The sequence below is a fragment of the Podarcis cretensis genome (assembly GCF_951804945.1).
Source record: "Podarcis cretensis genome assembly, chromosome: 1".
In the NCBI taxonomy this organism is placed as follows: Eukaryota; Metazoa; Chordata; class Lepidosauria; order Squamata; family Lacertidae; genus Podarcis; species Podarcis cretensis.
Window position 1 is genome coordinate 15,747,223 of NC_137170.1, and position 14,271 is coordinate 15,761,493.

The window sequence follows — 14,271 nt, forward strand, 5'->3', positions numbered from 1 at the left end:
AGAACTGTTGAATTTGGACATACACAGTGCTTGGTGTATTTGGATCTGAAGCAGACTGCGACAGTTTTGATCCGCTGTGTTTTTACTCTGCAAGGCGAAACCGGGGAAAGAGAGGGTCTGCGCAGCTTGCTGGGGAGCGTGCCGGACCACTGGGGCTAATTGGGGCCATAAAGCAATTAAGCTGGCCAGTGCAATTAAGATCTTATCAAGATCTTTCACATTAAGTACTTAACCTGAGGTACCAGTGTATGTTTAAAGCCTCTGTCCTGGAAATGTGAAAAATCCCTGCAGCAGTAGGGCTCTGTTTACATCCACAAATCTCAACAGTCAGGGCTTCACCCAAAGAATCCTGGGAAATGGAGTTTCTTAAGGGTGCTGAGAGTTGTTAAGAGACCCCTCCACCCTGTCAGAGCTACATTTAGAACTCATGCACACCTTGCCTGAGGTGGCTGAGGGACTGGGGAAATGCCCATAGGATATGGGAAGCTGCCTTACAGCAAGCCAGACTAAATATTGTCTACACTAACGCACTGGAGTTAGGGTAGTGCTGGTGGAGACTCTTGAGAGTCCCATGGACTGCAAGAAGATCAAACCTCTCCATTCTGAAGGAAATCAGCCCTAAGTGCTCACTGGAATGACAGATCCTGAAGCTGAGGTTCCAAGACTTTGGCCACCTCATGAGAAGAGAAGACTCCCTGGAAAAGACCCTGATGTTGGGAAAGATGGAGGGCACAAGGAGAAGGGGATGACAGAGGACGAGATGGTTGGACAGTGTTCTCGAAGCTACCAGCATGAATTTGACCAAACTGCAGGAGGCAGTGGAAGACAGGAGTGCCTGGCGTTCTCTGGTCCGTGGGGTCACAAAGAGTTGGACACAACTAAACGACTAAACAACAACAACTCACTCCACTGTTGCAAACAAGCAATATTCTCATCCTTGCCTGGAGATAACGGGGATTTGACTTTGAACGTTTTGAATGGAAAGAGGAGACTGAGAGAAGATAGGATGGCCATCTTCAAATATCCGAAGGGCTGTGACAAGGAAGATGGAGAGAGCTTGTTTTCTCCTGTTCTGGAGGGTAGGACTCGAACCAATGGCTTCAAGTTACAAGAAAGGAGATTCTGACTAAACATCAGGAAGAACTTTCTGACAGCAAGTGATGTTCAACAGTGGAACAGTCTCCCTCGGAAGGTGGTGGACTCTCCATCCTTGGAGGTTTTTAAGCAGAGGTTGGATGGCCATCTGTCGTGGATGCTATAGCTGAGATTCCTGCATTGCCAGGGGTTAAACTAGATGACCCCTGGGCTCCTTTCCAACTCCACAGTTCTGTGATGATATGAAAGCAGGTGATCGGCCACTGACCAGTGGTACTTATTGTCTGCCACTGCCACTGACTGTTAGCTATGCTGGCACACCAGCCCCTGTGCAGACGGCAAGAGCAGCTTGTAAGTGAGGTTGATGTCTGCCTTTCACAATAATTCTGCCTTGCAAGGGGCTTTACAGTTGCAAAAAACATCGCTGTTGTTTGCAACCTTGGCTTTGCTCGAAAGTGAAAGCAGCGATGGTGAGAAATTAAGGTATCCGACTTCTTAGAATTGCTCCCATTCCTACCACATGAAAGAAGATGTGGTTTGGGTTGTTCCAAGGACATGTACAAAGCTGTCAGTTAAACTGCTCGGAAGATATACTCCCCCATCCGCTTTTCGAAGAGGCCTGACCTCATTCAAAGAGGCCTGATTCATAATAAAATAAAATTTCATCAGTTCATAACGGCAATTCAATTACGGTAAGTCCCTTTTCTCATTTCAGAATCCTGGGAGCAGCGGTCTCCTTGCTACAGAGCCATGATTCAAAGAACCCTTAACAAATCGCAGTTTCCAGGGTTCTCTGGGGGGAAGCCATGTGCTTTAAATGTGTGGTGGGTGTGCTTTGAATGCATGGTGTGTCAATCTGCCCATGCACACACCCTGGCTCAGTGATGGTATCTCATGGAGGAAATCAACAAGAACTGCTGCGGCTTGGAATCTCAGCAGCTGGGTTCTAGCGCAGTCTTCTTGAATTGCAAATAGTCCTCTTACCTGTGTTTCCAGCTTTAATTTATTTAAAAAGCATTTCCTGTATCTCAGCATCAGACCAGCTAGGGTCTTCTCCAGTTCTTCGCAGTTGATATGAAAAGTCGTTTGCAAGTTCATCCTGCAGTGAAAAGGCCAACAGGTCAATGTTCATTAAGGGGTAATTTACAAAGCCAATACTCCTTTATCTCTTAAATTGCACCCCCTTTCTCTGATTACAACAGGCATGAAGCATTAAAGGTAAAGGGTAAAGGGACCCCTGACCGTTAGGTCCAGTCGTGGCCGACTCTGGGGTTGCAGCGCTCATCTCGCTTTATTGGCCAAGGGAGCTGACGTACAGCTTCTGGGTCATGTGGCCAGCATGACTAAGCTGCTTCTGGCGAACCAGAGCAGCGCACGGAAATGGCATTTACCTCCCTGCCAGAGCAGTACCTATTTATCTACTTGCACTTTTGATGTGCTTTCGAACTGCTAGGTTGGCAGGAGCAGGGACCGAGCAACAGGAGCTCACCCTGTTGCGGGGATTCAAACCGCCAACCTCCTGATCGGCAAGCCCCAGGCTCTGTGGTTTAGACTACAGCGCCACCCGCATTACTTGCTATTTAGTGTAGAGCAAACAGTCTAGGAACCCAGAGCTAAATAATTTCACTCTGATTTCTGATGAAGATCAAAGAAGGCCAAATAGAATGATGTTGAAATTTAAGGTTTTCTTTCGGCCGCTTATTTTCCCGCTGGTTATCCTGATTAAACGCCTTGCTCTTTTAACAACTTCAAAATAAATGGCCTTTCCCAAAGATCCAAATTGATTTTTGCCAACCTCTGTCTTAATTAGAAGCCTTAATTTCCCATCGCTAGGAAGAGAAGCGAAGGTGAAATTAAAAGCCTGAAATTAAATTGCATGCTAGATGGCAACTGGCCAGCTTGATCGCTGCATACCAGTAAGAATGAACTCAAAGTAATGATAAAGAGAAGAATCGAAAGAGGAGTCGTGCACCAATTAAAGGTTTTGGCTTTGAACCGATTAATCAGTTAACAAATTGATTATATTTTAATACATCTGTGCATTTTTAGATCCTATATAGGAGTCTTTTCACCAAATGTGCTGGCTGGGCTTTTCAAATTTCTACCCCACCTTTCTTCCAAGATGGATTCCCCCTCCCTCCAGGTCAGGAACTGGGGTGTGCAGAGATATCCCTTGAGGAGTTCCACAAACCTGTGTTTCTATATTTCTTGCAAATGTGAAATATATTCGGAGTCAAGTGTGGATTTCATGCTCTTTATTCAGCTCATAGTAGTGAGGAATGCAAGTCTGCTTTATATACATTATTTACACAATGGGCCCCACGTGATTGGCTAATTCTGGGATTCACCTGTAGGCCAATCAGGTTGCGAATTCACTTCCACCTGGAGCTGGATTGGGTGGCTCCTGCACACCAATCATACAGCTGCATTGTTTTAGGACCAATCAGACTGCTGCATTTTGGATCCTATTCAAGTCAGTACATAACACCGACACTCTAAGTGTCCCTATTTTCCAGGGACGCCCCTGATTTAGAGAAGCCATCCTAGGTTCTGATTTGATCCTGGAATGCCCCACTTTTCCTTAGGATATCCCTCTTTTCAGTGGAGAAATGTTGGAGGGTATAGAATGATCCGACCCCCCAGCCATCTGAAGGCAATCCTGTATAGGGAAGGTTTTGTTTTGTTTTTTGTTTTGTTTTTTTAAAAGAAAAATGTAATGTTTTATGTTTTTAGCTATGTTGGAAGCTGCCCAGAGTGGCTGGGGCAACCCAGTAAGATGTGTGGGGTTATAAATAGTAGAATGATTATTATGGAATGGGATATCCTGATTTTCATGGGAGAAATGTTGGAGGATATGAGAATGCCTAGCTCTGTATCCCCCTTTGCCAGTTGGCTTAGGAGCGGGTCTGTGTTTTGCTTCCTGAGTGATGGAATTCCCCCCAAGCCGTCAGCCACAGGGTGGGATCCGTGAGGGAATCCCAGGGTGGTGACACTGTTCACCTGCTGGCTGAAAGGAGGAAAAACCGGTGCTGCATGAGATATTTGTGTTCTGGGGTCCGTCAAGCAGTGGATGGATTCAAGAAAGTGATTGAGAAGGGGGCGTACTGTGCTTAAGATGTGTAACAAGCATCTCATCTGGTATCTCATCCCCAACCATTCTTAAAATAAATGCCTCCGGCCTTTTAGGGAAGGTACAGTATCTGTAAACATTTTTTTCTAAGTTCATTGTATACACTGTCCCCAAACACCTTTGTTTTTTTACACATGTGGTAAAAATCGCCATCCTTATCTAAACATTTCCAGCATCTTTCACTTCTAATCCTGTACATTTTTGCCAACTTGGTTGGGGTGAGATACCATCGATACATCACCTTCCTGATGTTTTCCTTTAATACAGTGCATGCAGTAAATTTTATGCCCTTGTTCCAGAGTTTAGACCATGCCTCAAACTGGATGTTGTGACCCACATCTATTGCCCATTTCATCATTACCACTTTGATTTCCTCATCTGCATTTAATTGTAGACCCTGGTTAATAATTTGGCCTTTCCTTCTATTAATATTAATTCTATGTTTGATTTACTCTTATTAAAGCCATGTTTTATTTTATCTTTGTTAAAAATATCATTCATCTGGTGATATTGAAACCAGTCCGTCAATTTGTCTCTAATCTAATCAAGAAAGTGATTGAGAAGGTGGTGTGCTGTGGTTAAGATGTGTAACACCGGGAGAATCCGAGACCAGAAAGAAGAGGAATACCAAGAAGACTGGAAGAAATTTAAAGACTATTTGAATAAATATTGTAATATTAAAGATATGTAGCCACTTGAAAGAACTAATCAGGCCTAGGATTAAATTAGATTTAAATATATAAATAAGAAAATGTACTATAAGAAAAGTTAGGAAATTGGAATATGACTGTAATATTGTTTTATGAAATAATGATATTGGAAACTGCTACATTTAATTACGAGGAAATTCAGATGGAAGAGATTAGAGGAAGTCAAGCAATATGTTTATGAAAATGGATTTTAATTAACTAATTGAATTATTTTTCCTTTTTATGTACTTTAAGTTTTTTAATTTTTTTCCCCTTTTTGTTATGTTTATCTATGAAAATTAATAAATATTATTGTAAAAAAAAAAACACACATGTGTAACAAAGCACACAATCTAGGAACTGGTGAACCTGGTGCCTGGAAACAGCATGCCGGCTCTAGAGCAGGCGCTGGGAACCTGTGGCTCTTCAGAGGTTGGGATGACTTATACAGGGCTGCCTTAAGCTTATCTGGCGCTGTGGTGCAAAGCTCCCTCCAGCGGCCCCCCCCATTTCCCAGAGTTTTTTAGGGAGGACGGTGCTGCTGGCAGGGCTGGAGGAGGCGGACGGCGGCTGGAGGGTGGCTCCTCCGGTGGGGAAGAGGGGGAGGCTGGACGTGGTGCCTCCCGGCTCAGCTGGCCGCTTCGTGCCGCGGTGGCCACGACAGATGAAGGCTCCGGGCACGGTGCTGCTTCAGTGCGGCATGACGGAGGCGGGCGAGGGTGGCGAGCTGATGCCGGGAGGTGCTGTGTCCAGACTCCGCCTCTTCCCTGGCGCCCTCCAGAATTTGGCGCCACTAGCCTCTATGGGTAAGATGCTGCTGCCCTTACTCTGCCTGAATCCCTGGAGAGCCACTGCTGGCCAGTGTAGACAGTACTGAGCTACATGGCCCAATGGCCCCAATGGGTGTAAAACAGCTTTCTATGTTTTGAATCGCAGCTTAATGCAAACATGGGGTGGAGCGGATTTGTGGCTGCCAAGACCATATAACACTGGTCCTGAAAGACTTACATTGTCTCCCAGTACGTTCCAAGCACAATTCAAAGTGTTGGTGCTGACCTTTAAAGCCCTAAACGGCCACGGCCCAGTATACCTGAAGGAGTGTCTCCACCCCCATTGTTCAGCCACTGAGGTCCAGCGGCGAGGGCCTTCTGGCAGTTCCCTCACTGCAAGAAGTGAAGTCACAGGGAACCAGGCAGAGGGCCTTCTTGGTAGTGGCGCCTGCCCTGTGGAATGCCCTTCCACCAGATGTCAAGGAAATGAACAACTACCTAGCTTTTAGAAGACATCTGAAGGCAACCCTGTATCAGAAATTTTCTTAATGTCTAATGCTTTTATGTGCTGTAAGCCACCAGATTACGAGTCTACCACTCTTAACCACTACACCACACTGGCTCTATGAGGAAGGATTCAAATTCTTGGTGAGGTGATAGCCTAGGTTTGTGCACCATTAATGCAACAAAGGAAATGGATCTGTGCCAGATGACGAAGGGGTGGGGCTCCTCCCTCGACCGGCTGGTTATTAGAAAGAGAAAAGGCCAGAATGGGGAGTTGAGTGACGTGAGCTAGAAGGGGGAAAACAACAGGCTGGGAAGGCAGAGAGTGAGAGCGACGCTTGATTTCAGTTTGAATCCAAGGCTGCAACTATGGGAGAAGCAAAGTTGTCTTGGGGTGTTAATGCTGTCAGCATCTTTATCATAGGCTCAGGTCGCATATACGTGTAAATAAACTGTATGTAAACAATATGTTTAAGATAAAGAACGAAGATAAAACGAGGGAAAAATTTGCTGAATTTACTATTTGAATTGGAATACAAAGGAGGGAGGTGTGAGGAAGTCATGGAAATAAGTAAATGAATTATAGGACAGAGAAAGAGGGATTTGTTTTTAATCTGTTCTTATTTTTCCTTTGTTTTTTTCTGTACTTTGTATTTGTTTCTTTTTTGGGGGATCATGTAATTTCTTTTTTTTGTTCTTTTTTACTTTTTCTCTTTTTTCTTGGAAATTTCAATAAATATTATTAAAAATAAAATAAAATAAACTGTATATCATAAAGACACCAAAGTCTCTGCTGTAGCTCATTCCAAAGGAAACCCAAACTAGGGATGAAGGAGTGAAATTCATTCATTTCACATTTTAACGCAAACCTACCTAATTCATACTTTCCAACGCAATACACAAATAGGAACACAGTTATCCTATAAATCTTCACTTCTCTGAATTTTGCAATGCCATACAGCAACAACAACAACAAATATGCAAAAAGTATGCACAAACATATCTACATATTGGAGGAAATTGTTTGCAGTAATGTGTATACTAGTTGATAATGTGTGATCATGGCCACTGGTCCCATCACCTCCTGGCAAACAGAAGGGGAAGAAATGGAGGCAGTGAGAGATTTTACTTTCTTGGGCTCCATGATCACTGCAGATGGTAACAGCAGCCACGAAATTAAAAGATGCCTGCTTCTAGGGAGAAAAGCAATGACAAACCTAGACAGCATCTTAAAAAGCAGAGATGTCACCTTGCCAACAAAGGTCTGTATAATTAAAGCTATGGTTTTCCCAGTAGTGATGTATGGAAGTGAAAGCTGGACCATAAAGAAGGCTGATCGCCGAAGAATTGATGCTTTTGAATTATGGTGCTGGAGGAGACACTTGAGAGTCCCATGGACTGCAAGAAGATCAAACCAATCCATTCTTAAGGAAATCAGCCCTGAGTGCTCACTGGAAGGACAGATCCTGAAGCTGAGACTCCAATACTATGGCCACCTCATGAGAAGAGAAGACTCCCTGGAAAAGACCCTGATGTTGATGTTGGGAAAGATGGAGGGCACAAGGAGAAGGGGACGAGATGGTTGGACAGTGTTCTCGAAGCTACCAGCATGAGTCTGACCAAACTGCGGGAGGCAGTGGAAGACAGGAGTGCCTGGCGTGCTCTGGTCCATGGGGTCACGAAGAGTCGGACACGACTAAACGACTAAACAACAACAACAACACTAGGAGAAATGTACACTAAAATGCAGGTGAATTTTCACGAGCAGCTTCTTTTTAAAATTGCCAACTGGTTCAGAAATGTGGTGAATTGAAGGCGGGAAAAACAAGAAACTATGTACAATCAACACTGACAGATTTGCTCATCCCTAGTCATTGCAATTGTTTTTGTTTGTTTTTTAACCATGTTTGGAGAAAAAAATGCATCCCACACATTGCTGGGTGTACTAATCCTTCAAAACAAAAAAATGTATATTTACGTTTACACAATAATTTCTTGTTTTTCTTTTAATTGCCTGTTTGGGTTTCTTCTGTGGATAAAAAAAATGACAGTAACAAGCTGAATTTATTTCCAGCCCCTTCTACTGTCTTGCTAATTACTGGAGGTGCCCTGCCACCTAGAGGCAGAATAATGCTAGTGCATAAAATAAAATCTAAAAACATACTACATATGTGAAATGGGCTACTGATATATATATATTTAATGCTTTTAGTTATATTTTGTGTTTAAATAGATTTTGAATGGCTGTAAGATGATAATGTGTTTTTGTCTCTCTTGTCTTTCTGATTGCATGTTAATTTTTATTGCATTGATTTCCATGGTGACTATGGGCGAATGCACCTCCAAGTGTCCCCATTTTTAAGGGACAGTCCTGGATTTACAGAAGCCGTCCCAGTTTCTGATTTGATCCGGGAATGTCCCACTTTTCCTTAGGACATCCCTATTTTCACTGGAGAGATGTTGGAGGCTATGGAGTTATACGACCCCTGAGCCAAGATGGAGGCTATAAGTAACTACAGTGGTACCTTGGGTTACATACGCTTCAGGTTACATACGCTTCAGGTTACAGACTCCACTAACCCAGAAATATTACCTCGGGTTAAGAACTTTGCTTCAGGATGAGAACAGAAATCGCGCTCCAGCAGTGCAGCGGCAGCGGGAGGCCCCATTAGCTAAATTGGTACCTCAGGTTAAGAACAGTTTCAGGTTAAGAACAGACCTCTAGAACGAATTAAGTTCTTAACCTGAGGTACCACTGTATTCAAACTTTAGAAGACACCTGAAGGCATGCCTGTATTGGGAAGTTTTTTAATGTTTAGTGTTTTATTATGTTTTTATATACTGTATGTTGGTGGCTGGGGCAACCCAGTCAGATGGGTAGGATGGGTAGTGTAATAAATAATAATAATAATAATAATAATAATAATAATAATAATAATAGATGCCCCTATTTTCATTGGATAAATGTTGGAGGGTATGAAAGTGGTGTGTGTGTGTGTCTAATTTCCTATCTCCATAACCAGAATGGAAAAGGGGGTTACTGGCCTCTTAGTGGGCAGGTTCATCTTTTTGGGGGTGCACTAGTAATTTTTGTGCAGGGCTGCTTTCTAAAAAGAAATTGTAAGGCAGTAAAATGGGCATAGGGAACTTGTGTCACACCTTAATTTATCTTTGTTGGATAAGTTCCCCTGATACTGGTACTTCCACCCAGCACAATGTGCGGAGACTGAGGAATTGTATTTTCCCTGCAAAACGATCCCTGGATGTTCTGTTGTCCAAAAGGACACAACCAAATTGCCTTCTGTGCTAAATCCTAAGATCTGGTCCAACATCTCCTCTTCAAACACAGGGTGAGGGAAAAAAAACCAGGTTTACCTCAAGTCCTGGAAGCTGTTAAGGTAGGCCATCATGAACATCAGAAACTGGGGGTGATCTTTTGCTTGGTCCAAAAATGCTTTCCCAAAGCTGTAATAAAATTGTGGCTAATTAAAAATGGCCACTAACCAGTGATAAACACAGAACAAGCATAAACACCACAGACTTCAGCATCCTTTCCTCTTAGAAGAATCCTGCATTTGAGGATTAGCAGAAATCCTGTCTGTCTAGTCCAGTGTTTCCCAAACTTTGGGTCTCCAGCTGTTTTTGGACTACAATTCCCATCATCCCTGACCACTGGTCTTGCTGGCTAGGGATGGTGGGAGTTGTAGTCCCAAAACAGCTGGAGACCCAAGTTTGGGAAACACTGGTCTAGTCCAAGAGCCACGGGGTTAAGGAATAACCTACTGGCTGGAGAATTCACAGCTTGGCTTCCTTTACAACAAACTCCACTGTCTAATGTGGGTTTTTTAAAAGTCAGAGGAGCTGGGAAAAAAATTGGGAGAGCGATTTGAAGTTCACAGCATGTGAACAGCATCTTTGAAAATGATTTACAGATGGTATTTAATGTCAAGTAGATTTGCTAAAATGTATACGTCCGAATCACATTAGTGCTGGAGATGTAATGATGTTTAAGGTACATTTTATCATATGTTGTGGACTGGTAAAAGAGGATTGGGAAATGATATATAATTATTTTTTTTTTTTGGGGGGGAAACCGTTTAAAAGTACCTTTCAAAAAAAAACCAGAGTCCTTTTCATTGGGGATAATTCCCAACTGTTAAAAAAGCCTATTTATGTATGCCGCTACTGCGGCCCGTGTTTTGTTAGCCCCAAAATGAAAAACAAGTGAGGTCCCAACCAAAGAAGAATGGCAACTTAAACTGATGGAATATGTGCAGCTTGCAGATTTAACATATAGAATAAGAGAGGGGCCACTAGGTGGCGCATCGGAAGATGGCTGACAATAACATCTCTCCGACCCACACGAGGTAATTTGGAGGCTATGATGGGGGTAATTAGCCTCCTTAACACCCCCAGGATTATGGGGGGGACGGCCCTTGCCTGCTGTGCCCTATACCACCCCCGAATTTGTGGGGGTGGGGGCACTAGGCACAAAGCCCTCCTGTGGGATTTTCGGCACTCCTCGACACCGTCCCCGATTCGCGCCGCTGGTTGCAATGATCTTTAAAAGAAATAATTTGGACATGATTAATTGCACATACAACAAGGAAAAAGGGGAGTAAATACTGCTGACAGAAGAGATCTCTGATAACAAGACAACAATAAAATACGAGAAGAACGTCAAGATACGGTAATGACTGAGGGGGAAGGGGGGGAAAAACCTGCCTCTACCTTTTTATGTGATTTAACAAGAATCCCCCTCCCCTAATGAGTCAGAAATTAAGGACTTAAGCTGTGGATTTAAGGCTGTGTGGAGATAAACTTTCGATCCAAAGCAATGTTTCAAGATGAAGCTGGAAAGCTAAGAGTTTTGGAGTGACGCAGTCAGGAAAAAATGCCGTTTGCCATTTTGTGAGGCATTGTGGGAGCTCTTGGGTCTGGGAGGAGAAAGAGAGAAATAGAGTTGTTTACATATCGTGAATCAACTCCTCGGTGGGACTTAAGAGCGACAAATGCCAAAATTTACAATGGATAAAGTGATGTTATCTACGAAGGAGATATATGGAAACCATCTGGACTTAGTGAAGGAACGGGAAATCCACACAGGATTATTACACTTGCTATCGGCTTAAAGAGACTAACAGAAGAGATTGTAAAGGAAAAAGAGAAATTATACGAACAAGATATGATGTGGCAACACCAAGATAAGACTGGATAGAATTATGAACTTTGTTTGGACTGATTGGGACTGATTTGGACATTAACGCAGTAATAAGAAGATGATCTGAATTCCCCTTTGGATCTTGAAGTATGGGTTCCCCCAACAAAATTTAAAAATTTGGCTTTGTAATTCGGAATTTATATGATGTGATTTAATTTGATGTGATTGGCCAGTTAATAAAAATTATTTTTTAAAAAACAAAAACATATAGAATAAGAGAACAAGAAGAACACATGTATAAAGAAGACTGGAAAATATTTACTGAATATATGGGTGAAAATTGTTGGTTTCTGCTCTCTTCACTGTGCAGCGAAGTGCTTGTCATGAGACAGGTGTTTACATTCCACAGTCTGTGCTGTTGGGTTTTCCCACGGGAAAGGAGACTGGATGTGACGTACACTGGTTTCCTGTTTTTCACTGTTCTCACTGTGTTCTCTCCGTGCATCAGAGGAGAGAGGATGCTTTCTCTGCTCCGGCAGAGGCAAGATGTTTTTCTGTAATCTACCAGCTTTGAAGTGTAAATAAAGTAATATAGAGTATGTGGCACGTACTCCTCATCATTCCGCTGTGCTTGGGACACTGCAAATTCAACATTCCTGGTTATGGGCCCAGAAGAAAGACGCAGTCATCTGAATGCCGGCAAAAGGATCGGAATGCAGAGGGACGGATCGGACGGTATCTGCCGTCAAGATGATTGATGAGGTATGTGCTCATGCTCCGGGCAGCCTGCCAGCTTCTAATTAATGGCTTTATGGCTAGACTCTGAACTTTTATGGCCATTTTGCCGGGCACAGGCAAAGGCTCAAAAGAACAAGCTCCTATGCTGGGGGAAACCGAAAGTAACTTTTCAAAGTGCTTTTGGAATAAAGCAGCTGCAGAAAACAGTGACGCAGCTTGATTTAAGGCAGCAGAGAGAAAGCACTTTTGAACTTGCCTTTGGAATGAGGCTTGAAGCAGCAGAGACGCAGCTTGTATAAAGCAGCTTGATTTAAAGCAGCAGAGATGACGCAGAAGGCTAATGCCAGAGTCATGATGGCTAGCTGCAGAAGGCTGGCTGATGCAAATGGGGAATCTGATGCCAATCAGCCACATGCTCAGCTCAGAGTAGCCTGTGATACTGCCATGATTCAGAATGAAGCAGACCGCCAGGGTGATAGCTGCATGGGTAAGGGGGAGTCTTCACAGACGTCATCCCAGAGTGCAGTGGAACCACCAGATGGTGCCAAAGCTTTGAAGGCAGTGAAATGCTACTCGTGTGGACGTCTAGGCCATATGAAGAGGGAATGCAAATATCCCAGGGCCAAGACAGAGCAGCGCAGCGAAAGCTCATCGCGTGGAAAAGGCCAGAGCAAAGGCAAAGGTCCGGTGTCCAGGACAACGCAGCACAAGGCAATGGTCTCACGCTTCACTCCAAAAGTTGCAAAGGTCCAGAAGACGTCTAGATCTTTCTTCGTGGTTGATTCAGCAGCGACCCACCACATGTGCAACGATAAGCGACTGTTCGTGTCTTTTACACCGCAGGAAGGTGCGATTCACCAGGCGGATGACCACACAATTCCCAGTAAAGGCTACGGAACTGTTGTTCTTCACAGTTTGGACTTATCGATAAAAGATGTGCTTTAAGTACCAGATGCCAAACATATTCTGCTCAGCGTTGGACAGCTGAATGAGCGGAAAATTGACGTTTCCTTTAAGAACAAAAAGTGCATCATCACAAAGAAAAATGATTATGTATTGCATGCTGAATATGTTGATCGTTTATATGTTTTGTATTATGATGATGTTGTGCAGGACGAAACTTGTTGCATTGCAGGTACTAACAAAAGTTTGCATGCAGAATGTATTCATGATTTTCATCGAAAATTTGGTCATTTGAATTTTGAGGCAGTATCTAAAATGCCTGCCTTGGTTGAAGGTATGACTATTAAACCCTGCAGGTACCACATGAAGTGCAAGGCATGCGCAGCAAACAAGGTGAAAATGGCTGCGAAAGGTAAGGTGTCTAGTAGGCAAGCTACAGAACCATACCAGGTTGTTCATGCTGATTTGGTTGGACCACTAGCGCCCTCTTTGGGTGGAAACAAGTACTTCATGGTTCTCATTGATGCATTTTCCAGGTATGTTTATGTGTATAATCTCAAGCAGAAATCAGAGGCTTTTCCAAGGTTCAAGGAATTCTGTGCTTGGTTGGAAAATGTGCATGGTAAGAAGATAAAAATTCTTTTCACTGATCGTGGGGGGGAATTCACTTCTCAGCAGTTTGAAGCTTTTCTGACTGAGAAAGGAATTCAACACAATTTGTCTAGTCCTCGCTCGCCATGGCAGAATGGACTTTGCGAGAGGGCAAATCAAACATTGCTTCAAGGGTTAAAAACCTTGCTGCATGATGCAAATCTTCCAGAGAGTTATTGGGCTGAATCTCTCTCGTGTTTTACTTACAGTTATAATCGCAGGTTATCTTCAGCGATTGGTTGTACCCCCTATGAGAAGATGTTTGGCAAGAAACCATACATCAAACACATGAAAATTTTTGGTTCTGACATGTGGGTTCATTCACCACAAAGCTCCAAGTTAGACAAGCGTGGTTTGCATGGTATCTTTCTAGGTTATCAGAAAGGGTCTTACAGAATAATGATGACTGACTCTAAGACAATTAAGCTCACAAGAAGTGTTGAGTACAATGCCAAGTGGGGGGAGAATGTGGGAATTTTCCAATGTTATCCTGATGACAGTGATGAGACTGAGGATAATCAAAAGCAGCCACAGCAACCCACACCCACTGATGAAGGTTCTGATTCTGAGTCTGAAACTGAATCGGGTGATTCAGAGGATTTCAAGAGTGCGAAAGCCTCTATGCGACCC

General features: G+C 43.3%; 1 protein-coding gene across 3 annotated transcripts in view; it reads right to left on the reverse strand.

Moving 5' to 3' along the window:
- EXOC3L4 (exocyst complex component 3 like 4) overlaps nucleotides 1–14,271 on the reverse strand; it is a 50,883-nt gene that overhangs the window by 15,317 nt on the left and 21,295 nt on the right. For all 3 annotated transcript variants that reach the window (XM_079987837.1, XM_079987836.1, XM_079987838.1), the window contains exons 8-9: nucleotides 9,564–9,653; nucleotides 2,080–2,194 (exon numbers count right to left, since the gene is read on the reverse strand). In XM_079987837.1, the coding sequence (XP_079843963.1) occupies nucleotides 2,080–2,194; nucleotides 9,564–9,653 (205 nt within the window). The remainder of the gene's footprint in view (nucleotides 1–2,079; nucleotides 2,195–9,563; nucleotides 9,654–14,271) is intronic.